Source organism: Chelmon rostratus, chromosome 2, assembly GCF_017976325.1.
Source record: "Chelmon rostratus isolate fCheRos1 chromosome 2, fCheRos1.pri, whole genome shotgun sequence".
Classification (NCBI taxonomy): domain Eukaryota; kingdom Metazoa; phylum Chordata; class Actinopteri; order Chaetodontiformes; family Chaetodontidae; genus Chelmon; species Chelmon rostratus.
In genome coordinates this window covers 8680792-8708508 of record NC_055659.1, presented here as the reverse complement: position 1 = coordinate 8708508, position 27717 = coordinate 8680792, and the positions used below count along the sequence as shown (strand labels likewise).

At 41.6% G+C, this 27717-nt stretch overlaps 3 protein-coding genes across 7 annotated transcripts; 1 reads left to right on the top strand and 2 right to left on the bottom strand.

Moving 5' to 3' along the window:
- Positions 1-2682: 2682 nt before the first annotated feature.
- Positions 2683-12869, top strand: LOC121618918 (plakophilin-1-like). Of its 2 annotated transcripts, none has more exons than XM_041954572.1 (13): positions 2683-2930; positions 3978-4072; positions 5340-5761; positions 5875-6004; positions 6737-6944; positions 7761-7920; positions 9245-9362; positions 10050-10226; positions 10706-10876; positions 11014-11167; positions 11300-11486; positions 11659-11743; positions 12167-12869. In XM_041954572.1, exons 1-13 carry the CDS (start codon positions 2738-2740, stop codon positions 12239-12241), a joined length of 2175 nt encoding a protein of 724 aa, XP_041810506.1. In that variant the 5' UTR covers positions 2683-2737; the 3' UTR covers positions 12242-12869. The 2 variants fall into 2 exon arrangements, with proteins under 2 accessions (XP_041810506.1, XP_041810499.1); XM_041954565.1 differs by having other exon boundaries at positions 5872-6004.
- A 681-nt stretch (positions 12870-13550) lies between these two features.
- Positions 13551-21556, bottom strand: tnnt2b (troponin T type 2b (cardiac)). Of its 4 annotated transcripts, XM_041958490.1 has the most exons (15): positions 21485-21556; positions 20921-21062; positions 20698-20742; positions 20582-20589; positions 20312-20329; positions 18045-18071; positions 17889-17910; positions 17730-17793; positions 17510-17626; positions 17309-17386; positions 17080-17181; positions 16892-16998; positions 16643-16733; positions 15620-15660; positions 13551-13902 (listed from the first exon to the last, which is right to left on the bottom strand). In XM_041958490.1, the coding sequence occupies exons 3-15, from the start codon at positions 20724-20726 to the stop codon at positions 13863-13865; spliced, it is 744 nt and encodes a 247-aa protein (XP_041814424.1). In that variant the 5' UTR covers positions 20727-20742; positions 20921-21062; positions 21485-21556; the 3' UTR covers positions 13551-13862. The 4 variants fall into 4 exon arrangements, with proteins under 4 accessions (XP_041814424.1, XP_041814398.1, XP_041814406.1 ...); XM_041958464.1 differs by having other exon boundaries at positions 16892-17181; XM_041958472.1 differs by lacking the exon at positions 20312-20329 and having other exon boundaries at positions 16892-17181.
- Positions 21557-24364: 2808 nt separating this feature from the next.
- LOC121621833 (troponin I, slow skeletal muscle-like) lies at positions 24365-26116 on the bottom strand. The gene is made up of 5 exons (XM_041958505.1): positions 26072-26116; positions 25855-25986; positions 25672-25761; positions 24878-25054; positions 24365-24565 (listed from the first exon to the last, which is right to left on the bottom strand). The coding sequence occupies exons 1-5, from the start codon at positions 26078-26080 to the stop codon at positions 24461-24463; spliced, it is 513 nt and encodes a 170-aa protein (XP_041814439.1). The 5' UTR covers positions 26081-26116; the 3' UTR covers positions 24365-24460.
- Positions 26117-27717: the final 1601 nt, after the last annotated feature.

The following is a 27717-nucleotide window of genomic DNA, read 5'->3' as shown; positions in this document are numbered from 1 at the left end:
CTAGATGAAGGTGACAAGTCATTGCCGAGTTCAGCTGCAGATGATACTCACTGACAGAGCTATACATTCACCACTAGAGGGCGATAGAAGTACACGAGACGGGTGAACTTTCAAATGAAACACCAATCTGGCTCTGGAGCAGTGAGGCGAAGGTGACATGAAGGAAACAGCCAGATTTGCCAGATCCCACATGCTAGCTGGCACATATGCCCTCAGGGCAAGCGCACCCATGGGTGTGGTACATTTTAAATTTTTATACTTAATTTCCCAGTGGAGATCATGAACACATTTAATCAACACCATCGCATTCAGTTACCCATCAAAAACAAAGTTGGGTCTTTGTCACCTATAAGTAAGACACTAATAAGTCCTAAATCCCTAAATATAATAAATACATGCTCTGTATGTATATTAGTCTAGCCCCCACCCACTGCAAATTAGCTTGAAGCCAAGTCTGAAGCAGTTCCTCTGTTGTTTGTACCAAAATCATTGATTGAATTTTCACACAGGATTGGATAAGTATTATTACTCTAAGGGTGTGGATGATGAAGAAGTGGAGTTTAACAGAACAGGATCTAAATGGCTGTTATGTGGCAGGGCCAGATGAAATACTTGAACATTAAAATATTCAATGCTTTTTCCTGCTGAGTAAGCCGCTTTTGGATTTTCACCTGTGCTTTTTCAACACAAGTCATATAGTTTACATGTTTGATATTTAAGTCAAGTTACAATCTGTGAAAAGGAGTCATGACCCAAAATATTTACCCGATGTGTCTTTGTCTTGCAGTGTTCTTCACTGATGGCATTATTTCCTGGCTCTTGCACTATAGTTGGAGGTAAGGTGGAATAACAGGTGCTGTATATAAGTAAAAATCATGCATTCAGCTTTTTGGTAAATGTGAAAGTATAAAAGTATTATCAGCAAAATAAACTTGCTCATTATGCATAACTCGCTATGCAAATGTGTTAATTGAAATGTGTACTTTTTACTGCACTATGTTGATTTCACAGCTATAATTTTTAGTTACTTTTCAGATTTAGATTTTACTTATGATAAATGTGTAAAATGCTCTGTATTGTTAAAAAGTATAGCATCAGTTACCAAACCTTCTTGGTTTGTGATCTAAGAGTATTTTCTCCTCTAAACTCCTCAGATGGATTTAATTAAGTCCTAAAGTGTTAGAAATATTTTTAAGTTTTAAGTCCAAGAAATTAATACAAATGTGTGCAGCAGAACTGTTTTTCTCTCTTGCTCCATTAATCATGTCAAGACCGCTCAGATTTATTTCTGCTGGGAACCATTAAAAGTCAGCATCTCAACCAGCTACAGTAAAATACTACTGAGAACTGATGCATCCGTAGTAAAAAGTGAATAATGACATATAATAAATCAGTCACAGAAGCCATTTTACCGCCAAACAAGTTTTTGCTGATAATACGATAATTGTGCTGGAGTATTTTTACTCTATGGCATATATATTACTTTTACGTTAACATTAAAATATCTTAACTGATACATTATTAGTTGGTGGCAGCCGTTTATGTTGTAGTTTGCTGAGGTGGAGCTGACCAGTTCATATACTGGTGGGTCTTTTAAATGTATTACGTACATTACAAGTAATGCATTTTAGAAGCTAGTAGGTCTTGGATTAAATTTGTAATCTGAACCTTTGAACCTGGTAGCAGTCAAATAGTTGTAAGGGAGTAAATACAATATTTACCTGTGCAAACACAGTGACGCAGAAATATAAAGAATGGAAATGCTCATGTAAAATAGCAGAACCCTAAATTGTAACTGAGCAGTGGTGGATGAAGTAGTCCTACCCTTTACTGCAGAGCATTGTGAAAGTAAAAGCACCATGTTATAAAAGTCAAGTTCCTGCATTTAAAATGCTTAAAAGTATAATCAGGATTTCAAGTTTTAAAGGTAAAAGTACCCAATAATGCTGAAAATGTCGCCTTACTGTTATGTCATTAGATGTTATTACTCATGCTCTGATATAAAAGCAGGATTGTATTGTTGTGTTTGAGCTCGAGCTTGAGTGAATCTCGTTTTGAACTGTTCTCTATGAGACTGCAACTAACGACTCTTCATGATTGATTAATCTGCTGATTCTTTTACCCGTTGATCGTTTTGATTTGTAAATTTTTTTTAATCAGGAATGTCATCACAATTAACCAAAGTTAGATCCATGAAAATGTTTTTGCATGAAAAACGACTTATTATCAAAAAAGCTGCCAATTAATTTTCTCTCAATTGGCTTATTGATTAATCGACCAGTCGTTTCATCGTATTTGTATATATTCTTAGGTAGTTGTTTTATAAAAAGTCATCATTTTTAAATAAGTTTTCATATGTTTTATTACATTTTATTTGTAAAATAGCTGTCAGATGATTGTTTTGGGGTGAAAAGTGCAGGATTTCCATCTGAAAAAGAAGAAGAAGCAGAAAGTGGTGCGGAAAGAAAAGACTCGAGTGAAGTACGAGCACCTCAAATGTGAGTAAATGTACTTAATTGCATCCCACCATTAATGGAGGTATTTGTTAAGACAAGTCAGAGAGAGTGCAGGGAGCAGGGCTAACAACGCCTCGCAGCAGCGCGCTCCCGCATGGGCGCGGTCTAATCGCGCAGGGCAGGGCAAGGTGCGCTTTTATTACCTCATCCACACTCCGCGGCTGACTGGCTTCCCGTGCGAGCCTCGTCTGGACACTGTCTGGCCACGGTTGACAAAAAAAATGACGAATCTGGATCCGCTGAGGTCCGTCATGTCCGTGATGAGCGTGGACGACACATCGCTGGCTCTGCCGTCCGTGAACCAGTACCGATCAGGCCAGCAGCGCGTCCTGGACCAAGTGCAAACGATCCGCAGGACCAAGTCCAGGCACAGCAGCAGCAGCAGGAACGGATCCGCGTCTTTATCTCCAACAAGTAAGAGCAGCCAGCACATGCACAGGCCGCAGGATTTTTTTAAGTCTTAAAATTAAAAACTTACTTTTGGGGGGCTGCGATCCTGGTGGCCTGTTCCTCCTCCAGGATTCAGTAATTTTCCATAAGAATCCCTGAGAACAGATTAACATGTTCTGCTTTATGTGACTGGTCCATAATTTCCTGGTAATTTCTCAGGAAGGTATCTGGAAAGAATGATGTTACCTGGCACTGATTATAGAGAAAAGTCTACCTATTTTACTCATGATTCATGTTTGACAGTACTTATGGACTCTGTATGTTTCATTTTGACTATTTACGGCCCAACAAAATGACAATAAAGGCTTTAAAGTTTCTCCCTCCAGAACCTTTTCCTCTCTCTATGGGTGTGCTGTTCATTCATGTTGGGAAATGAGATTTATCAGTGTAACTGCGCAGTTAGCTGAATGTGTCAAATCCAAGTGATTTCACAGATTTGTAACAGTTAACAACTTTAGAGACCTTCGTTTTTAGTTTGTCAAGTATTTGTAGATGTGGCCAGAGGGGACGCGTGAGCTCAGTATTTCTGTTACTCCTGACTCCCTCCTGCCTCACGCGTCTCTAACTCTTACACTCTGAAGCATGACTGAGTCTGAAAGAAGAAGCATTAATCTAAGATAGAAGACACTTGAGACATGAGGCCTGTATAAAAAAAATCAGAGTAGCACAGCATGTTGTTTGATTTTAATATTCACAGTGTCTGGAAGTCTGACTTTTTAAATCAAATAGGGTTCTATTTAAGTATCGGTGTACTAAAGAAGAATCCATGCAGATCCATAATTGATGCTCCCACTTTTGGACCTCGTTTCCTGCTAACTGTAAGCCGACGGTGTTTATTTTAGTGCTCTGCGACTCACAATCTTTAAGCATAAACCAAAGATCAGACTTTTTGCCAGGGGACTGAGCAGTTAACAGTTTTTCCTTAAACACAGGCAGTAAATCAGAGACACTGATCTCAGCTGTGTGCTGCACGTATGATAACAGCTGATAACCCTCCACATTTCTCCTCAGGCCCTCTTTATGACTCCGTGTTCATTGATGCCTCGAAGTCACTGTCGAGCACATCCAATGGAAATGTCTTCTTCGGGAATGGCCTCTCCAGCACTGTAAGTTATGGAGCTTATCTAGTTTTCTTTGACACCATTAACTGGCAAGAGGGAGTCATCCCGGTTGTCCTGTCATCACAGTGTTGTCATGGAGAAAACGAGAGTGAGGCCGTAGAGGCTGCACCCAGAGAGTGTTCATGCTACATGCTTGGTCTTAGAACTTAATATGTTTTAATTAGCTTTTTTTTTTTTTTTTTACAGCGTGTAGACGTGTTTAAAACACCATTTAGATTAAAACTGCAGCTAATGACTGTTTCCTCTATTGCTTAATAGTCCAAATATTTATTCAATTAATTGATTTAGTGTTTTATCTATAAAGCATCTGACAATTGTGACAAATGCCCATTATAGTGCTTGTTTTGTTCTAACTGTCTAAAACGCAAACATATGTCATTTTCTATGATATGTGACTAAGAAAAGTAGCAAATCCTCACTTTCGAAAAGCTTAAAACAGAAAATAGTTGTTCCTTTTGCCTCAAGAATGCCTAAAATGCTTATTAGTTGCCTATTAATTTGAAATCACTCAATCGTTTAATAATTGCAACCTTAAACTTTAAAATTAATTAATTAAGTGTGTAAAAATTAAATAATCTGAAACTTTTATGCAATTTTTTGGTGGCCGACTCACAGTCAATCAAAGTGAAAGTGTTCTATGTTACATGAAGATCATGTTGTATGTATCATTGTTGCAGAAATATCCATGGTAGCATGAATTTTCCTCTGCGCTTCAGTGCGGCACTGTGTGTGCCATGTTGTTAGGGCCTCATACCGATGATAAGAATGTGCTGAAAAATGTGTTGCCTCCAGTTTTGACTTTTCTTCCTCAAAAACCTGTTTCCAAATGCTTCCAGACTTTCTGTCTCAGGACGCAACAAGTGCAAACAGCTGCGACCAGGTTGTGCATGCATCCACACGTTCATGCATTCACGCCAACACACAGACACACACACACACTCACAAACGCTTGACCTCCGTGGCAAAGTTTAGCTTCCTGGGGCGTAAACTGTGGCTGGCAAAGGGTCGGGGAATTTTTATGGATCGACCGGACGGACAGACAGACGCAGCGAGCCATAGAGCTGCTGGTCGCTGCTGCCAGTGTTTTGTATAAGCAACCCACAGGGCTTCGCACCAAAAAGCTCTTTCACAATATGGTTCGCCATTGCCAGATCCACGTCAGCCGCTCTCCTTGCTTGGTTACTGGTGAAATATGCCTCCATAAGTCGAGATTATCTTTCATTGCAAACACGTGTGTTCTTCGGCTCTGCAGCTCAGTCTGGAGAAATACACATACCGGCAAGCAGTCAACGGCGTCAAGGGATCCACTGTGAACAGGAGCACGGCAGCTTCCAACTATCAGTATGGGAGGAGTTTTGCCCCTGGCAGCTCCAAGGTGGCCGGTCTGTACAACACCAGCCGCAGCGAGCCCAATCTGGCCTGGCACCACTCCATGACCAAACGCTCTGCTCCTCCTCAGAGACTCGTCTCCAACAGGTCTACCTACAGGGCGGCACGATCCAAGAGTCAGTTTATAATGGGCACCACCCCCCAGCATCAGCCTCCGCTCACTGTGAATGGCACAGGTCAGACCAAAGCAAACTCGCAGTTCGTGTCCAGCCCAGGCGACGTGTCCAAAACACCCACAAAGCCTCCTGCCGACGAGGGCGCCACGAAGAGCAAAGGAGATTCTGGGTGAGCGGGGAGGACTTTAAATGATATTGCTGAAATATGTCAATGATCGTGTTATTCACACATGCTCTCGGTGTGTTTCAACAGCATTTTGTTTGTATCTCTTCTCTTAGCAGCGGCGGAGTTGCTGATATCACTATGAAGGAGGCTGTGGAGTATCTTTCCAACAAGGACGAGACATATCAGCACTGCGGCGCCTCCTACATCCAGCACAACACTTTCATTGATGAGAGTGCCAAAGAGGAGGTGGTTTATCCAGTATCATATTCTCAGACTGCTTCTAACTTCCTCTGAGTGTGACATTTTCATTTTGAAGTGAAATTTTCCTCAAACTAGGTCTCGCTGACCATTACTGGGTCGACCTGTTGGAGGGCCCCAGGGCAAAAAAGTTTTTGTTGAGCTGCTATTCACCTCCGACCATGTGTAGTCTGTGTAACTCCACCTCCAAAAGTCCCACAAACCACAGAGTACTCCATCCTGTACCTCGCCTTAGGATTTCTGTGAGGCAGCTTGATTCAAATCAGCAAAGTGCACGATATAACTAAGATTCTAAGATATGGTATACTATAACATACATTAAATTAACTTAATTTAATTACTTTTATTTTGCTTCGAATTAGCCAATTGTCTGCTTGGATGTGAAAGTCTGGTTCAGCCGAGATCTCTGGCTCCTCCCTAACTGTTTTGCATCAGGCGAGACGGAGTGGTTTATGATGTTATTTTAAGAATAAAAGCTGTGTTCCACCAGATAAATGCTTAAATGTGAAGCAGCAGCATTAAGAAATGTTTGATTTGCATCAGCATTAACTTGATACAGCGCTGATGCGATCTCCTATCAATGAGGCAGGACTTCCTGTGAGTCCATCACGTGTGGACTAGTAATTTGAATCCTCATGGAATAAATCACTGTCATTTGCATTGTGGCAAATCATTGCGTTCCTCGGCTGCGCTAACGTCTGAAGCCCTCTTGTCTCGCAGGTGTTGAAGCTCAATGGGATCCCGCCCCTGGTGGGTCTGCTGCGCAGCTCCAGCTTACAAGTGAACGAGACGGCCTCGGCTGCCCTCCGCAACCTGTCCTTTAAAAGCACCAAGAGCAAGGAGGAGATCCACCGCTGCGGCGGCATCGAAGAGGCCGTGGCTCTGCTCAGAGATACAGACTCTGCGGAGATACAGAAACAGCTGACAGGTACAGTCGGCTCTGAGATATGCAGCCCTGTACAGTACATGTGTGTCAATACACACACCTTACACACACCTATCCATGCAAACAAGTCTGACAGAGAGCCACTTGTCTGTATAGCATAATCCTGCTTAGATCCTATTCCTGGGGGCTGTCGCTTTACAAAGTCTTGTTAGCATTAGAGGCACCTGTCAGCATCGCCTCGCTACTGCTGTAGCGCTTAAGTTAAATGTCGATGTAGATGCAAAGGTGTTAAATGTTTGAACTATGACTGCATGTCAACATCACAAACATCCAGAAAATCCAGTTTTAGGTCTGTTATCAGGCCAACACTCAGGTTTTCCACCAATTCACACATCAGATAGAATAGTCACATGTACACAAACCTGTGAAATCAACAATTCTATAAAGGTATACAATGAAGGAATTGACAGCTACTGTTTGTAAACAGTTTTTCGGCGCTGTGTCAGCCATGTTCGTGGCTTCCTCTGGAATGTGTGCTGCTTACGGTCTGGCACCTGGTTGCCATCTTGACCTGACCTCACCTGTGTGCTGTTATTAGCTGGGGGCTACACACCCACCAATCAAAGGTTGTAACCGAGAACGTCCCGACCACAGCAAAATAATAAAAGCAGAAAATACAGGCAGCGGGCAGGTTCTCTGCAGACGACACAGACAAACACTTCTAGACTTCTAGTAAGTCAGAGGGATTACTTCTGCATCAGTCTAAACGTCGTTTTTTAGGAAAATCCAGTGTAGTGTACCTTTAAATATTTTTTACCACAGGTGGTGAATGAGCTGAGGTTTTAATTTTCTGTCCAGGTCTCCTGTGGAATTTGTCCTCCGTTGACAGCGTGAAACCAGACCTGCTGAAGAGCGCTCTGCCTGTCTTCATGGAGCGTGTGATCCTGCCTCACACAACAGGTCCTGACCGGACCAGCAGTGACCCTGAGGCCTTCTTTCACACCACTGGATGTCTGAGGCAAGCAGAAATTTTAACTGAGCGCATAATGTCCTGTCAGCGTCTTTGCTTTACCTCTCATTAAGCTTACGATCTTAAGAACATACATTACACCCACACATTCCAATAGTGAGTCTAATTGTCATGCTTTTAGGAGTCTGTTGGCTCTGTTAACATGTTTGAAAGGCCTGAATTAGTCATAATGCATGTGAACGAGTGGAAGGTGGGGTGTAACACCTGTAACACTGCCTATACGGTACACTACTAGCTTACTATTAATAGTCTAACGCTCTCGGTCGCTCGCTCTCACTCTGCTGATGTTCGAAACTTCTGAACTCTGTCAACTGTTCTTTTAAGGCGGGGGTGTGGTGGAGTTGGAGGTGAGGGTGTGGTGAACATGATGTTCAGGGACACGAAGCATACAGCATGAGAGCATTTTTTTTGTCTATAAGGCATCATTATGTGTTTTACTCTGGGAAAAAATCAAATAACTGCCATGTAATGAACATTATAGACTGAGCCAGGATGAAGTTATATTATAAATGAAGTGACAGTACATATAGATAAATTTATTTCGTCCAAAAAGTGGATCTTTTTGACCCCAGGCCTTTGAACAACATAATAAAAGTAACTTACCTGTATGGGAAATATGTGTAATAATTTACTAAAATCAAATATCATCACCAAAGGACACTCAGTTGCCAGTTTATTAGGAACACTCAGCTAAACTCATGTAGTTTAATGTAGCAGCCCTGCAGTAAATCCTCCCTTCCTGTTTTAAATGTTTTAGAAGTGTTGATTGAACTTTAAGGTTCTGTTAGAAGCTGCAGTTTATGCTGCCGTTGAACTGCATGGAGTTTATATATGTAGCATTAACCTGATAGTTGTTTCTCATACTGAATCTGCCTTGAATGACCTGAATCATTTTCTTGCAGCACATAGCTGCAGCCTCTTTCCAAATCACCTCGAGGCTGTCTGCAAACAGTGAATAAGCTTTTCTGTCAGAGTTGCCTCTGTTAAACGAAGGGCGTCAGGCAGCAGAGTCTGAAGGCTTGGTGAAATTAATATCAGATGAGCCAAGATTTTCTATTTAATCGCTTCTTGGAATCAAGTCTTTTCACAACTCTTTCAACCTGAACAATACATGAACCCAAAACAGTGCATTAGTATTAATTAAATGAAATATTTACATACTGTTCTTATATTTCAACACTCACAGCAGTGGCTGTGATCTTCATAAAATCCACTCAGTGTGTTTTTCCAGAATACCTCTCACACTGATGTGTCTGTATACTCTTTCATGTATGAAAATGTTGCTTAACATCTTTTATCTGATTTTCAACAGAAACCTGAGCAGTACCATGCAAAGCAACAGACAGGCGATGAGAAAATGTCGAGGTTTGATCGACTCACTGGTCAAATATGTTAGAGACTGCGTGGAAGCAGGAAAACCAGATGATAAGGTAAACGAGCTTCATGTGCGAGGAGAAAAAAAATCTGCTGTGATGTTGCCGACTGGCAGATTGCAGAGAGTAGTTTTACCGCTACAGCTGAGTCTTGCACAGAGAGCTGTACATTATAATATGTGGCCTTTGCACAGTCATGTATACAGACCAATGATTTGAGCAGCGCATACAGGAGGTTTTGTGGATTATTTAATGCTTTGATTATGCGGCTCAGGTAAGACTTTATGAGCAGGATAATGGCAATCTGTTGACCTTATTTGTGTAATTATCAGTGCCTTGTAATTGAGTTAAGAGTCATTGCTACACTGTTTGTTATGTGGTTCAGTTGACTGGAACTAAGAAACTTTTCACTTTTCAAAAATTGCATTTCTGGCATGATCTATTTTTTTTCTGTATTACAACTTTTTGGCATTTTCAGCCTCATCAGTCAATTTATATATATATTATATTCAGTTTATTTTATAGAAATAGGATAAAGTCACAGCAACACCAGCACAGCATAATGCAGTCAGATATTTTAGTGCTTTAGCATTACAGAGCATTAGCACAGGGGCTGATATTTCTGTGTGTCACCCCGTGCACGTCTGAAGAAGTCATTATTTTACCTGTTTGTGTACAACGCACACACGTACCTACACGTCACTCTGAATCTTACTTGCGCCCTCATGTTGTGTGCTGTGAAAGTCTGTAGAGAACTGCGTGTGCATCCTCCACAACCTGACGTTCCAGCTGGAGGCCGAGGCGCCGGCTCTGTTCACCAGGATCACAGCTTTGGTCAAGCCGGTCACCAGGAACCACAGCCAGGGCGACACCAGCCCCATCGGCTGCTTCAGTCCGCAGAGCAAATCGCTGGAACGCGAGGTGAGACGAGGAAGTTGCACAGCAGACACAAACATACGTAATGATCCCAACAGGATACTTTTAATTACAGCATGACGGCACACCAGAAGTGCTAGACAGTACCCACAACTATCCGTGAATTTGTCTAGACAGTACCTGTTGGTGTGTGTCATTAGTCTTGTTCCTTAGCGTGACCTGTCTGTTAACTCTAGCAACATCACGGCAGCTACAATTATAAATATTATTACTTTTCAAAGGCTTGGAGTGACAATGTGAGACTTTGTTCTCTGGTTCCTAAAGGTGTCACCTTTCACTTTGTGTTAAATCTTTGCACCTGGTAAACCACATCATGTTTGCACTGTGTTTTACAAATCTTGCAGACCACAGGTTTCCTGTGATTCTATGTTTCCAGAAATCCTACAGTGAAATTCCACTTTTCTTGAACAGTAAATGTTGTAACAGCTATATGTTGAGAACAATCTGTCCCTTTTCTTGTGCAGCGCCACTTTGACTTCCCAGTCATAGAGGAGCCGCAGCCTAATGGGGCAGGTTGGCTGATCCACTCCAAAACTCTGCAGAGTTACCTGTCTCTGCTTGGCTCTAGCCAGGTAGAGGAAACACAGGAAGCTTGTTGTGGAGCGCTGCAGAATCTCACCGTGCATGAAGGCATTGTAAGAAAAAAGCATGTTGTATTAAGTATATATATATTTTTTTTTAACATATATTTGAGTCAACTTAAAATTTGTTTATATATATGCATGTAGGCATGAGTTTTTTGAGTGGTTTGCATGGTTTTATGTGTTCACAGGTCTCTGGTGTAATGAGTCAGATCATTGTACAGAAACTGAATGGCCTGCAAGTTCTCGCCCCCCTTTTAAAGTCAAACAAAGTCAACGTGCAGAGGAACACGGTGGCCTTGGTAGGAAACCTGACCAAGAACCCAAACCTGCACAATGCCATAGGTAAGAAGCAGATGCATTCAGAGTAGATGTCAGGTCCCTTAAAATCCATTATCTCAAACAATCACTGATAAGTTCTACGAGTGTTTGCTTGTGTTAAGCAGCCAGTGTGGTCTGTGTTCCTTGTTAATGAAGCTCGTAAAACCCTCCCGGAGCTGCTGGGAATCCTGTCTGCAGGCACCAAGGAAGGGAACGAGTCCGATGACACGCTGGCCATGGCCTGCCGGACCTCCAACTACCTGCTTATAAAGGAGCCTGAGATGGGCAAGCACCTGTTAAAGAACAACCTGATAAACTCACTGACAGATCTCAGCCAGAACGGGTGAGGTTACATGTGAGCAGAGAGAGAATGTTCCCGCACGTATGTACTTATAAGAATAGATAAGATTGGTGAAGACACGGGGAACACCGATGACTCATCAGGGATTCATGTTTGCATGTTGGATTTCCGCAAGTCCAGACTCGTGTTTAACAATTGTTTTCCCTCCATTAAGATATTTCCCCAAATCCAGAAAGGCTGCAGCCCTGCTCCTCTACAGCCTCTGGTCAGAAAAGGACTTACAAAGCTACTTGAAAAAGGTGAGTTGAAGCGTAACCCTCAGTGCCAAGATCTGTCAGGGTTTGGGTGTGTCCTCTCTGTTTCCTGCCTTCCACTCAAAAGTCCACACCTCTCTCAGGTATTTGTGAGAAACAGAGGGAGAAAGGCAGTGTTCTCAGTGCCCAGTGAATGCAAATGCATCACTAAAGCGACAAGGCTGAGGAATCTAGCATCTCAGGTTCAAGGAAACACTTGCACTTGTGTTTGCACCCTTATGGCAGCATGTTGACGAGATGCATTATAATACTTCTCTGAGGGTACGCACGCATTTCAAATCTAACTCCAGGTGTCAAGAAATTTCCATTAGCACACCGCAGTTTCGTTCACGAGTTTGTCAATGTGTCACCCATGGTGTAATTACTAAGGTGGATGATTGATTTATGTTTACCTATTTTGTCCTGCAGCAAGGGATGAGCAAGTCCTCATTTGTGAATGAAGTCACCACGGCGGCTCACAAATCGGTTCAAATTGTTGATTGACACGACGGCCTGACCGGATCTACGGATGCCATTTACCGAAGTAACTCACCTGCAGGTCCTCTGCACACCCTCTGAGGCCGAGTAGCATCCTCGCTCATTTCACAAAGACTTCCAGATGTTTAATGGATGTAATCATTCCATCAGCAAATGGCTACGTGTAGTACAGTGGCCCTGTGTATGCTGCAAGGTTAACTTTTAACAGGTGAAGGTTAAGTTGTAACATGTTAGCAACCAGACTGCAAGTTTTTCTGTGCTTTTCTAGTTTTCACTGCTGTCTTTGAATGTAAATTCAGTGTCTGTGCCTGCAGCCTTCAACCTGGTACCATGAGCTTGCTTTATTAGATCATAACATCAGGCTTAAGATTTAATTTTGCACTGAAGTTGCTGTTTTAGTACCGCAACAAAACATTGTTAAAAAAAAAAAAAATCATTTGGATCATGTAAAATGAACATAAATAACAGCCGACATTCTCTGTTGTTAGAGTTGTCTTAAGCCGTGATGCGTGTTTACATTTTGTAAAGACAACTTTTATTTGTGGTGTATCCATTTCTTTTTTTCCATATGTGTGATCTTGAAATTATCTCTTTGTGTTTTCCCAAAAATGTCAATAAAGCTGACAGAGATCTACTGTTGTAGGGGTGATGAAAACTTAATGCACAATCATTAAATCCTAGACTTTGAGTTCATTAATAGTCATTTGTCATAGTCACTGCTAAAGCATAAAGTCTTCTCACACCCCTCCAGAGTTTGAAATGCTTCTTGGCAAATTAGCAACACATCATTCAAGTGCTGTTTACTCCACCCGTGTAATTTACTTTCTGAGTCTTAAGAACAGGCTCCTAGCCTCTCACACTGCAGCTGGTGTTGCGCTCGTTGCATTATGTAATTGTTGACCTTAACTGAACTTTGGTCCTCCGCGGTTCAGACCACATAATCCACCCAGCAGCCGTGAGGGAATAGGAGGGTGATTTGGTGATGTTAAGATTTATGCGTCTTCTGGCACAGCGGATCTATTGTCATATTCATTTCATTTTACACTGATGTGATTTATGTGAGTCATGTGTGGCCATTTATAGAACGCTGGTAATACTGTGGGCACACGGTCAAGCCTGCCTGGGTGTATAATATAAAAGGCCATTAAGAGCCAAAATGCACTGAGCTGAAACAGCCAACCCTAATAACTGGTTCGCCAAAGTAAGCTACACATGAACAGTTTTACCTGATGAAAAAGGGTGTGGCTTTCTATACTTGGATGAAGTTGGTGCTCATCTTCAAGTTCCCACAAGTGAAGGGACCAAATCGTTAAGAGAAAGAGGACACAATATGCGATTTATTAAATAAAGACTTTTAAACCACAAATTCATACACACAAGAACCAAATAATTAGTTTCAACTTCACTTTTAGAGGTCGGATATATTAAATAAGGAAATCAGAGACTGTCTACTATACTGCTACATTCCTGCAGATGAACTCAGCATGCACTTCATTTCACAGGTCACACGTTTAAGAGGATATTTTCGGGATTGTAATTTATTCTTGCATGTTCAAGTATTAAGAAAGCACATTCATGCTACTCTCAGTAATTCCATGGCCAGTGTTCCTCAGGTGGATGTTGGATGTTACTTCCTCAGGCCGCGCTTGCCTCTGCCACCCTTTGATCTGGGAATAAAGTGAAAGTCAGCAGAGATCCGTCACATAAGCCAGCACACAACTTACCTAACCTGCTATGCATACTGAGCCTGGTATACTTGCTTCCATGAGAAATGCACGTGTGCTGAACCCTTTACTCTGCGCTATGAGGCTCATGCTCATCTTTTGCTCCCAATGTTTGAACTTCAGAAATGTAATTTATTCCACTGATGCAAATAAGTTGCTCTCTGTAGCCGCATTTGAAATTTAAATTATTTTAGACGAATTCTTGTCACAGAGAGGAAATTTCACACACAGCTCAACATTGTATGAAACCACAAACAACCCCTCAGGTCTCAGCAGTCTCGACATTTAGACTGTTTTTTGAGGGAATTTATGCTCATAGTTCAGAGCTGAACCTGCATGGAACGACTGCCCCTGCAGACCAGCATCTGTTTGAGCACTGACCTTGACACCTCCAGTCACTGTAAATTCTGATCCCAGTGCAGTTCATCTCTCTCTCTTATGAGCCCTCACCACAAAGCAGCATCTACTTGTTGTGACCCCTCGTGGCAGGGTGCAGGTCAAGAAAAGTTCAGTCAAAGAGTGATTTGTCTTTCTCAGATGAGAATTTTCATAACTGTATTGGCTAGCAGCACATACAGAATATACAATTAGAGAAAAAAAAAACATTTTGTTCTTATTTTCAACCCAAATAATCATCTTGTGACTCCTACCAGGGGTCCTGACCCCCATGTTGGGAACCACTCTACTGAAAGCTGCTCAGATACTGTAGCTACTGAAAGCTTTTCATAGCTGTCTGCTGTTTGAAGGGGATTTGCTACCAGATAGCTTGCTGCTATCTTTATCTGCTGTTGCTATCGGGTTACCTGACCTCTGCAGCTTCTCTATGAATACCCTGCATTCATACATTCAGGTGAGACTGCGATAAATTATGGTTGACAATATAGTGCTGTCAGCTCTGAGAAAATGAATAACAGCTGTTTTAGCAGAGCAGTGAAGATTGGGAATAAATCATGGCTGTATTTGAAAAGGATGCTTGTTTGGAATAAGTATTCTGCAGGAACTATCAGAAGCCTGTTTCTTGTGTTGTTTTGTTGAGAGCCTGAGCCCTCATTGCAACGCAGTCTACATGTGATCAGGAGGACGGATTCACATGATTTGGATGGCTGCATCGACGGTCATTGTGTTACTGAGAGCTACATTAACACAGATGATATCACATAGCAGCTATGAGAGCTCTCAGCTGCTGTACCTCCATTACAGCCCATCTCTCCTGCGAGACGGAATGCATGTATGTTGTTCAAACACCCCAGCCAGCCCTTTGTTAAAACACCTCTCACGTGCTCGCCCCTTTTTGTTTTCCCGGTCCTGTTTGGCTGGGCGTGCTCAGGAAACTTAAGTCATGCTGTCAGGCAGCTGGCACAAACAGCTGTCACTGACGCTGCCACAGACAAATGGAGACCAGCGTGGGGAGAGAAGCTGAGGCGAGGTGGAGGAGGTGGAAACATGAGGAGGTCAGGAGGTGAACATTGTTACTTTACTTTTTGTATTTCTACCTGTGTTGATGAAAGTCTGCTCTACTGTCAATTAAATTTTACATAATATAGACAAACATTAGCTGTTTCATGTAATGAAAAGAGGTGATTTACAGAAGTTGTATTAAAGAAATCACATTTAAGACAGTTTTTGTTATAAAAGCATCCATAACAGTAGATACACTTACACTTTCTGATGATCACTGACCCGGTTTCTCAGCACGGTGACCTGTGGAAAAGATGTTTTTAAACTTTTGTGGACAGTTTCTGCTCTACAAAACCAAAACCCAGCAAACATTTGGTCAAAACTGAATCTGACTATTTGACATTTGTTTTACCATTTAAACAAGACCAGGTTGAAACCCTGTAAAGACCAATGTGCTCCTGAGGACCTCATTGAGGACCGTTTCAACACATTTAATTTTGAAAGAGCAACGGCCAATGAGGAGACTCCAACGCTAAACCGACCAATCAGTCGCTTAGTAAGTCAGGGACAGACTTATAGAGCCCCGCCTTGCTGCAGTTACTGCACTTTGGCTTGTTTGATCTGTGTTCTGTTAAGCTAAAGCTATCTGGGCAGCTAGCATTAGCTGAAGCTAATTGTAACCATGTTTTCCAGCCTGCTCGCTGCAATAGAAAGCCTGATTCTGATGATCTTACATGTGAGTAACTCAACTTGGCGTCCCACATACGTGAGGCAGCAGCTGAACGTCATCATGATGGAGCAAAAAAAGGAGGCTAGCACTTGCTAAACTAGCAAATCTGATTCTAGTGGAATTCCTGTGATTTAATGATGTTTTGCAACATTTAAATCACATATTTAAATATGTCACAGATTAATGAAGTTTATTAGTTCAATATAGATCAAATTATTTGAGACTAATTTTCTTCAGGGGTGGGGGGCCAGTTTGGCTAACTAGCTTCAAAATTAACTCTTGTTTTATTGTCACTGTTTCTGTAAATAGTGCTTTTGTAGGGCAGTATTCCTGTCAGGTATACTGATATTAAATCACGGCTGAGTTCCATTTATGATAACTGAGAAACTGGCTGTCAGATATTGTGTTTATGTAAGTGAATGTCCTCATAAATCTTTCTGTCTTCGTCTGTTCATATTTTGGCCTGCGTCCTAGATCCTGTTTGTTTCCAAAGACACGGCGGTGAGGTACAAATGATTATGATGACACCACAAGAATTTACGTTTGACTTCTAACCTCATACTTCTGCTTCGTGTGCTTGTACTGAAACTCAAATTTCTCCGCCTCCAGCTGACGAATCCAGTCCCACAGCTCCTTCGCTTTCTCCCTGGATCAGCACCGACAATAAAGTGAAAGCATTTCATGGTGCTCGCATGGTGGATAATACAAGATGGTTGGATTATTTCATCTGACATTGATCAAAGAAAGCATTTGGGTTGATCTGAGAGAGCATGAACTCAGTCGTTGTCGCTGCGTTCATCTTACCTGAGTTTGTCTTCTTTCATTTGATCTATATCTAACTCTTTTCGTCGATCATTGAGGATCTTCTTCTTCTTCTCTCTTTCTGTTTGTCTTTTTGGCCCGGTCTGTGTCTGTTGGTCAGGAGGAGAGGAAACATGTGGTGATGTGATTATACTGTATGTTGTGTGCAAAAAAAAACAAAAAAACATCACCTTATATCCAGTGAAAGTCAAGTTGGACAGAATCATCTTCTTCCTGGCATCTTCGTCTGCTTTCTTTTTTGCTTCCTCATCCTCTTTTCTCGCTTTCTCTTCCTGGTGGAAGAGATGATGATACGTTTAAGCATACGTCCACATCTGACGGCTTCCTAGACGCCTTTCAGGCTTCAGGAAGCTCGTCTGCCTCACAGCTATGTTCTGTAAAGGTTATTCGTCCACGTACAGCTACTCTGTTCTGCCGTTCTCTTTCCCTCTCCGCCCTGATCTTCATCTGCTCTGCTCTCTCTGACCTGCGTTTCTCCTGAAGGAAAGAAAAGAACCGAGCAGAACAAACCCTGTGAATTCAAAATGTGACAAGAAAAACATGGAGGGTAATACCTGAGACTAAACATTCAATATATCGCAGCAGAAGAGTGAGACGCACAATGCGAGCTGTGAGGCTAAGGAGCTCTTCTTCCTCCTTCTTACGCTTCTCAAAGTGAGCTTCAATCAGAGTCTGGAGCTCCGTCAGGTCCTTTTCCATCCGTTTTCGATGGATGTCCTGAAATTAAAGCAGGAAGCCGAACTGTGAGCTGAAGCATTACCCGACGAAGGAACGCTTTGCGGGTGTACAGTAACTTTGATCAGTCTTGAGATGAACTCACATCAAAGTCCACTTTTTCTCCCTCTGGGATTTTGGGAGCTGCCAAGCAAGGCACAAAACCAGGCCTGAGGAGGAGGGAAGAGTGAAAACCTTTTCATCTTGGTATATCTCGCACGGAAAATTCTGCCTCAATTTAAATATTTCTAAACTCTGTCCTCACTTTGACTTGGGCTTTGCCTCTTCTGTGAGTCCATGAAAAGAAAAAGCAAAGTAGAATACTTAGTTAAGGAGGCAGCATATTTTTCTTAAAAAACCCCACTGAGCAGCATTTTTCTCTGTCACACACACACTCTTTACTGAAATCATCTGTCCATACCTCCTTCATTCTCCTCTGAGGCATCTGCTGAAAGATGAGAGGGCCAGGGTTAAGTCAACATTGAGTGATGGAGAAAATGTGCAGAGGGCTCACACTGACAGGTGGAGAATGGCGACGCTGATGAACAGAGCTACAGGAGACTCTCAGGAAGATTAAGTCTTTAAAAAGTGCAGTAAGAAAAGGTGTCTTAAGTTTGATTTAACTGATTATTGTTATTATACTTATTATGGCCAGTATCATAGTGTTTTTAGGTATTTTTGAGATTTTTATAACTCTATAATAGTCTGAGTCTCCCAAGTATAAGAGTTGTATATGTTTGATATCAGAATGAGAATAAAACTTTCACTCTTAGCACTTTATATGTCCAAGGTATTAGATTCTGTATTTTTACAAGGCTCTCTGGTATAGACATGTTTAATACATCAAGTGTCATTGTTGACTGACACACATTGGCCTCTGGCTGGTCTCTAATTTAAAGGCAGGGAGTAGCTGTCAGTAATAAAGGAGCTGGAATGACCTCAGTTGACTCCGGGCACATATCTGACCCTCTCCTGTCAGCGCTGATGGACTCGAGCCAGAAAGGTATGCTGGTGTGTTTCTCTCTGAGAGTTCAGAGGAGACTGCTTTAGATTAGCATCAGATGACTCAGATGTTTTCGCCACACCTGAGCCACGGAGCCACTGCTCGGTGTCGGGGAGGCAGAGAGTGAGACTGTTCATCTGTCTTAAAGTTCGCTTTTTAAACTATGCTGAAAAACGGGATTGAAGTTTCAGCAATAACTGCAGTTCCAGCGGATACAGGTGCAATTATGTTATTAGAAATGGCTTCACGTAATATTCCCTGACATATATCATAATTGTCCGGTCAAAACCTTGTATTCATCAGATGAACTGACTGTAAATGTTAATTGTATAATGTCATTAAGTTCAGGTTTTGGATAAAAATGTTTTTCCTTAGCCAGCGATGATACACTCCTTTAGTACATGTACACTAATAATCACACTACATGACTGATAACTGTGTGTTAAGAATAAATTCATATCTATTTGTTACTGGCGTACAAACAGATATTAGCATAAGCAGTACTACCTTCCTCCTCCTCTTCTACTACCTCTTCCACCTCCTCCTCCTCCTCCTCCTCCTCTTCTGTGCAAAGCAAGCATGAATAGTTAGCAAGCAAAGAATGTTAACAGTCTCACACAGCATTTAGATCAACATTGTTTCTGTCGTCTACGTGTATTTTTGACCGTGCCTTCAATAGCAAGATAATCTTTTCACAAAGACAACATTTATGAACAGCATTTTCTCATATTTTTGTAATGTTTTATGCAGTGTTTGGCTTTGGGGGATATGCAGCTTCTTTTAAATGGCACTCTTGCATTGAGATATTCCCTTTTTTTTAATGACGCTGTGCAGATATTTAAAAAACAGGTTTATCTAGAATGTATACTAATTGCCCCAGTTCCCCACAGCTTTAGCTTTTACACCATTAGCAAAGTACTTAAAGTGCTGTGTTATTTGCTCCTAACATCGCTTTCCTCATTGGCCTCTGTGGGAAAAAGCGACCCAGAGGCTTTAGTCAAAGTCCCTTCGGCCACAGAAGGTAACTCAACCTGTTTCCACTGAAAAGGAGGTAAGCCAAGCTGTATTTAGAGGACCTCCAACAGGCATAAAAATGAGAGTGGGTATTGTGCTTGTGCTGCTATCTTCCCCCATGCCCTCTATTGAGAACATAAGCTGACCTACATTGCTCTCTAACAGCGACTCTGCTCACGTAGAGGGAGACAGGTGCCGCTTAGTTTCAGGGACGGCAGGGCTGCACAGTGGCCCGCATGGACGACCTCACAAAGGGGGCAGAAATAGAGGCAAGACCCTTTATCTCTTTGATGGCGACCTATTGCACCATTTCAATTGAAAGGACAGATCCGCTGGGATGTTCATACAAGGTGAATAATCTCCACCCACAGACAAACAGGACTGGCTGAGAGGACAAAGGTCAATCCTGCAGAAGAGCTCCAGGACAGCAGCTGCTTCTACAGTGGCACCAACATGCCAAAAATACAGTACAGTATGCTGTGTGGTGAAGCCAGCAGCTTAGCAGATGCACTGTGTTAAGTGACTAAGAATGTTTAATCGCAAGGCTTGAGTGTGTAAAGCAGGTAACAGAGTGGCAGCAAGAATACATGCAGCCTCTTAGGGTTGATGCATTTAGAAGCAAAGTTTTACAGTATTTTCATAGCAGATATTGTTTGTATTAATGTACATACCAACAATATCCTCGTCTTCTTCACAGCGTACACACAGAGAGAGGTAAAGAGCAGAGGTCAGCTGAGCCAGTGTTGTTTAGCACAAGTATAGTAAACATGGGCCTGGACATAAATGCATGTCTGATATAGAAGCATGCAGCATGATCACAATATTCATGCATTTTTGCCAGGTGAAGCAGCTGTGTAGCATCCAGCAGCTGCAGCCTAGAGACTAGACCTCAATTACAAACTGTGACGACTTGTGTCATCCATTTGTGCGAACTGACTTACGTTGTCCCCTGAAAGAAGAAGAAAACACACCGGAGATATTCTGTTACAACTGATTCCATCTGTGCTGGCATCACTTTGTTATCCCTCTTTTCCACAGACTTCATGCATTTACTCACTCGTACGTTGCTTCCTCTGTGTCCGACATGTTAAGGATGCAGCACCTGTGCAAGCAAGTCCAATTCAGAGGAGGGTAGTGAGCGGTGCTGCATCAAAAGCAGCCTAAGGTGATATAATAACAAATTGAATCCTCACATCTGACAAATACTTGCACTGAGGGGATATAATAAAACTAACTCCTTTTACTGTTTAAAAGCATAGGAAAGGAGCAGACAGACTTACCCAGAGAGTGTGATGTACGCTGCAGACGAGGCTCAGTGGGGAATTGTATACTGTGCCGTTCTCTGTGGGCCATAAGCTTTTAAACCCAGTCATGGATCACATGGCGGCAAGCTGCCCATGTCTGCAATGGGTGGGCACATACCTGCAAACAGATGGCAGATGGCATCGACTAGAATGGGAAAACATGCAATCTCCGTGGACTTGTATTGTCTATTTTTACATGGCAAAACCTAGACCTGAGCAGCACGGGATCAAGGTTTCAGTGTCTCAGGTCTGGCTGACATGAGGAAGGTTAGAAATAATCCTTGTAAACCTACACCTGTGTGCACGCAAATACCCAAAGGAACGCCTCAAAAAAACAAAACAAAAAAAAACACAAATTCACTGTTAGTGCTTTTAGTGGTTGTGTTGATCAATACTACAATTATCACACACATTTTGCTCAACAGCATTATGTAACAACAATAAGATATTCCCTAAAGTGGAAGTGTTATGCAATCAAACCATCGAGCGTTATTCCCATTGCACGTTGCCAAGGGAAATAATAAAATAAAGCGCACTCACCATCTCCTGCACCTCGCCTTTAATCTTTGTGTGTCTGCCCTCAGTCCTCACATGCAATAACGTGTTATCAACAACACCCTTTATGACCATGCCAAGTCTTTTGATACTCCCAGTTTTTGCTGTTAATATTACATCTGACCCCACGGACGGGATTATGACTCAGCAGGCGAAGCCACAACATAACTCTGTTTGTTCCCCCCCCTCCGCCTCAACCCTGGCTTTGTTTACAGATTGGTTGATGCTGTTCAAGTTCGCGCCTCAAGTAGGAAGAGATGAGCTCAAGTCAAGTGAAGTTTTTCGAGTGTGCAAAAATCTGGGGATAATTTTTGTACGTGCATGCATTATGATATAATCCTAAATCCTCAGTGTAGTTTATTAGATAAAGAGCTGGAGTTCACATGATTGCAAATGAACTGATCTACCCCTACTGGCACATTTCTTCAAAGAGGTAGATTGAGCTCTCTAATCTAAATTATTCTTATTCTTATTATTTTATTTTATTTTTGGCTTTTTTATAACATCAAAGTGAAGCCATGTGAATTTTATGTGTCATTTCATGTTTTAGAGACATTTAGAAACTAAACAGAAAACAAGAGCAATGATCTGAATCTTGTCAGACAGGCTTTAGAGCCATAGTTGTTATGATTTTTGGATGTGTGTGTCTGAGTGTGTGTGTGGCCTGTTATGAAATCAGTCCGGCATACATGTCCTTAGTCAGACCCTGTATGTTGTAGTCCATGTAGTGAGTGCTTGCATTTATTTGTTTAATGCAGATGTGATTCTCAATGCTGCAGCAGAGTGCACCTGCAGGCATCAGGTATGTACTAGATGTCATATATGTTTATAATAAGAAACCTCTATGATGCAAGTGTGACTCATGTCTGAAGTCTGACAGTCTTGTTTTGAGCTATTATCTGAGCTAAACTTCAGTTTTGTACTTGAATATATAAGCATGTGTGTTGCATGTTAAAAGAGCTCTTGTATGACTCAGAAAAAGAGATCTGTCTTTGCACCTTAAAAAGAGATATTATTTCTGCATTGCCTGTGAGGGGATTTCATTTTTTATTGCTAATTTTCTTTCATATTTGCAGTTTGTCACATCTTTTCATTAGAAGGATAAAAAGCTGGTAACCATGTGGCTGACATGAGTTTATGGCTTACAGAACAGCGGCATGAACACCAAAATCCTCCACAGAGAAGTCATTCATCATCAGGAGAGACATATCGCTTTGTGACAGACTTTAAAGCCCTCAGTAAAACACCTGAGTGACAGAATCTTGTGCTTGAATGTTTCGACTTGCTTAGAATATCTGTTGAAAAGGGTGCATCAAAATCTGTTAGGCATCGCTAGAAAGCCAGACAATCGCAGCATTTAGTTCCGAGTAATTTCAACCAATTGAAAAAACCTTTCCCTCCTGATTGTATTGCTGGAAGCCCCACCCGTCTGGCACCTGGATCAACTAAAACAAACAGCTCCAAGCAGTCAGGCCTCCTAATTCTGTTTAAATCTGACACTAGTCCTAACAAGGATCCTCAGCTCAAACGACTATATTTAGGCTCTATTCTTAATGCACCCTGTTCAATAAGCAGCGTGTTTAGTTTGTAAAACAATAATTTGAACCATGTTGTTATGAAAATCTCTGTCATTGTCTTAGAGATGTGAATGTGAGCTGATACTGACCTCTTGTGGCAGAATGCACTCAAACCATCTCTTTTACTCGCCTCTGGATTATCGTTTGGGACCTTTCTTTATCCAACATTGCAGAATAACAGATTCAGAAGTATTGAATTAATCAGAATATTAAATTATTCGTCATCTATATTTTGACAGCTGGATTGAATAATTGTTGTCACTTTTCAAGCACAAATCCCAAACATTTCCTGTTTCCAGCCTCTAAACAGGAATATACAGGTGTATAATGTTGTTATACTGGATGTGAGTTCAAATTCATCCCAACCCAAACACAGATTAATGTCAACACAACAGACACGGAAATTATGAAAATGTTATTCAAAATGCAGAAATGCATTTTAAGAGCATCAATCTTCAGAGAATAAAGAATGAACTGTGTTGATATCACATGACCTGACTCTCCTCGCTGCAGCTTATATCAAACGCTCCTTTCGCGGTGAAGCGGGTCATTTAAAGAGTGAAGTCCAGCCCCCTGATCACCTCACGTTTCACGTTGTGTGTTTGTCGTGTCGCTTCGGGACGGATTTGGATCGGTGGAGGCGCCGTTTCTGCACCGCAAAGAGAGCGTCAGGCTGGAGGCTCCTGCCCTGCTGTCCCCGCCAGACAAACTCTCTCCAGGGGATTTCTTCCCCGCTGTCACCGCTGCACCTCACCCGGATCCTGCAGGTGAGCGCAGCTGGTGCGAGCTTGTGTATTTTAGCGCGTTTTCCTGCAGGGCTGCTTGTTGATCTCACAGCATGTGCTGTTTTTTGCTGCTGTCTATCTGCCTTAGATGCATTGGAAGTAACTGTGAATGAATTATTGCGGTTTGGTGCATGCGTTTTCAGCTGTTATAGCCTCGGTTATATCATATATGTTTCACCTTGCGTGTTATTCGACTGATTGCACCTGAGTCACCTGACTTACATTATGTTTTGAATTAGTTATCGTAAAAAAATGCTGCATTTGTGCATCTATGTGTGTCTGGAGGCCAAAAGCAGCACACAAAACTCCACATGCGCATTAAAGCGATATCCTCAATGCAGCAATAATACATGAGAGCAGCTGATTGATGTGTGTGAATGCAGAGATTTGCTTCTGTTTAGCCAGAAAAACACAAAAAGGGAGAGACTGCACATGCAGTTTATTTAAGTGAAAATGAAACAAAACATGTGAGTGTGGCGGGGAAAACCTCCTGAATATAAAAGGAGAGACGTCTCTGTGACCCTGTGGAGAGCTTATTGACATGTTTTGTGACTGTGTTAGACATGAGATGAAAGCCAGCTGTTTCTTCAATCATTCCTTTACTGGCTGGGGCCCTTCGCCGCGTCAAACATCTTCTTGCGGCCCTCCATGCCCGACATGGCCTCCACATTCTTCCTCCAGTCGCTCACCTCCACCGTCTTCTCCTGCACAGAGAGAATCACACACAGTGCTTATGTATGTCAGTTACTAAATGATCCTATCAGGCGTTTGAGTGTTTCTCTTCAGCCTCTCTATGAGACAGAATCACTCCTGGGATGGAGGAATCCTTGTCAAACGACATCTAATATCTTGACCCCTGCAGCAGCTGCTGCTTTTTGTTTTGGCGAGCTAAGAAAGATGACTGATGTGTTTTCACACTTTGTCAGCCACCCTTGAGGACCGTGTCATTGTCTTCTGGCTAAAAGCGTCTCCTTAGCTTCGTCTTTATGTTCTGTCTTTATTTCTCCTGAACCCACCTTCTCCGTGTCCTCCTTCTTGACTGATTTAAGATTAGCTCGCAGGTCCAAAGAGACCTTGTGCTTGGAGCCCAGCAGTGAGCGCAGGATGGCGTCAGCAGAGACTCTAACCCTCCTCAGGTTGGGTCTCTTAAACTTCCCTCGCAGGTCCAGTACCTTGATGTTTAGGTCTTTGATCTGTGGAGGAAGCAGAGAGGAAGTTAACCACAGACAGTTCCTTTAACTAAACTTTGTCAGTGTTATCAAAGTCAAAGTCAGCTTTATTGTCAATTCTGCAGTATGTACAGGACAAACAGAGAATCGAAATTGCGTTACTCTTCATCCTTTTGTGACAGGACACATATTAAAAGAGATACATAAAAAACTGTACAATCTAAGTAAAAACTATACAATCTAAGTAAGAAAAAACTGTGCAATCTAAACAATGAAACAACAAGAAATGTAATAGTGCAAATGTAAATGGCAGTGCAAAAAGAATTAGCTTAACAACTGTTATCAGATTCAGATTAATTTATTGTCTATTGTTTATAGTTTAGTATATTTTTATTGTCTTAGTATTTTTTTTTCTGGTATATTTTTAATTTACGGATATTTTTATTGCATGTTGGTTTATTTTATTCTAGTATCTTAATTTTATTTTAGAATCTTTTTTATCTTTCTTATTATCTTGTTTCTAACATGGGGGTTGCAATGCAAATTTCATTGACATGTCCTGCTCAATGACAATAAAGTATCTTGAATTCAGATTAATTTATTGTTATTGCAATAAAATTAATCTTATCTTTCTTAACTACCTCTCTGTTGTTGTGCAAGACTTTGGCTTCAATATCGTACCGCTCCTCGTCCACCACATCGATTTTGGCATGCAGCTCTTCACATAACTTCTGTAAGAGGAATTTAGAGATCTTTAGCAACATTATTCCAGCAAAAATAAAGAATTCAGAGAGTTTTACTGTGCGGTAAATGTGAAATTGTACCTGTAGCTCTGCTAAGGACATGCCCCCGGTCTGTAAAGGAGGAGATTTTTCTTCCAGGTACTTTGCCTTCTGCTCCTCTTTTTCCTCCAGCTCTTGCTCCAGCTCCTCTTTGGCCCTGGCGACCATCAAGCTCTGAAGCGCCACACACAAAGCGAACGGAACGATTTGATTCACTGTCTCTCTGACTGAGGACACAGTCTGTGCAAATTTGCCTCACCTTCAGCATGAGCTTGCGCGACGCTGAGATTTTAGATTTCCTCTGCAAAAGGGATGATTTTCAGAAAAATGAGTGAGGCACAGCGATAATCTTAATATCTGTTAGACTTCTTGGTGAGTTGTGTCTCGTCTTACCTCCAGTCTGTGGGCGGGAAACAAAGAAAGGGCACAACAGACAGAAATGTAGCATCAGCGTTCAGTTGCAGGTAGCAGAAAATGATCTGATTGTTGCCATATTCTAATATTTAATTGTGTTTCTACAGATAAATCCCACTTGCTGTATGAAACTGATGCTCTGATCTGGAAATGGAAACAGAAACACAATACACTTACGCTTTCTCAGGCATCTTGGTTATTTGAGCTCCCCCTGGAAGACAAAAATAAAACCTTTTGTCTCTGAAGTGTTCAACCGTGGGGACCACTTGGGTCTAGTGCCCCAATGGGTCTTAATTAGCCTCCCTTTTAGCTCCACTATAGAAGCTTTCCACTATATAGTCAACCGTATAGTGTTACAAGAATGGAAATATACAGTATAGAAATCTATATTGATCTGTTAAAGTCATCTGCTGTCATCATTACTCCATTACTTCTATGATTCTTCAACAATGATTTGTGAATTATCAAACTCCTAAATGATGTGACTTTTCGCACGGCCAACCTTTTTGTTTTGGTCCTCAGGCACTGTTTATAATCTGTCACAGAGGCCTGCTGGCCATCGTTCAGTCACCTCCCGGTGCTGACGGCACACTCATCTGCCAGAAAGCAAAGTGATGGCAGGCGGGGGGGCAGCATGCGACGCCCCGGGTCCAGATAGATAACATTTCCTGCTTTCACCCCCACTTTTCCACTGGATAAAGACACAAATATAGACGGGGTTCCCAGTTCTCAGTGCTGGCTGGAGCTTTTTAAGAAGGCCCAGCAGACTTTACCAGCAGCTGGCTCATTAATAAATATTAGGAGAGGGAAAATGACGTCAGTAATGTGTTCTGCATATCTTTTAAACTAGATACATTTATCAACAGTTTGGTTTTGTCGGGCTGCAATTGACAATTATTTTCATAACTGAACATAAGACAAAGAAAAGCAACATATCCTCACAGTTTAAAAGGTGGAATTAAACGTTTCGCTCTCTTGCTTGAAAAATTACTATTTTTATTTTTCTGTTTATCGATTAATCAACTAATCGTTTTCTAGACTTCACCAAAATATCTCTTGGTGCATTAGACCGTTGTAAATCAATGAAGGGGACTCATTCATATACTGAATATATTTTTGCATGTAACTGATGCAGAAGCTTTATTTGTCTGTTTTTTTTTTAATTAATTAATTGGATTAACCAAAAACAAACATTTCTGTCTGGTTATTTTATCTATGAACAGTCATGATCACAAGTATTTGATCTAAATCACCTGTTCAATATTCTACAGTTAAATTATTTGTGATCATGTGATTTTTAAGTCCTATTAAAAGCTTTTTAAAGACTTAATGTGACTTTCATTTAAACCTTTTAAATGTAATCAGAACTGAAATGATTAGTTGCTTTATCGATTAGTTAATCAACAGACATATGATTGGCAACTACTATGATAATTTATTAATTGTTTAAGTACATTTTTAAGCAAAAATGCCCCCAAAAATATGCTCTGA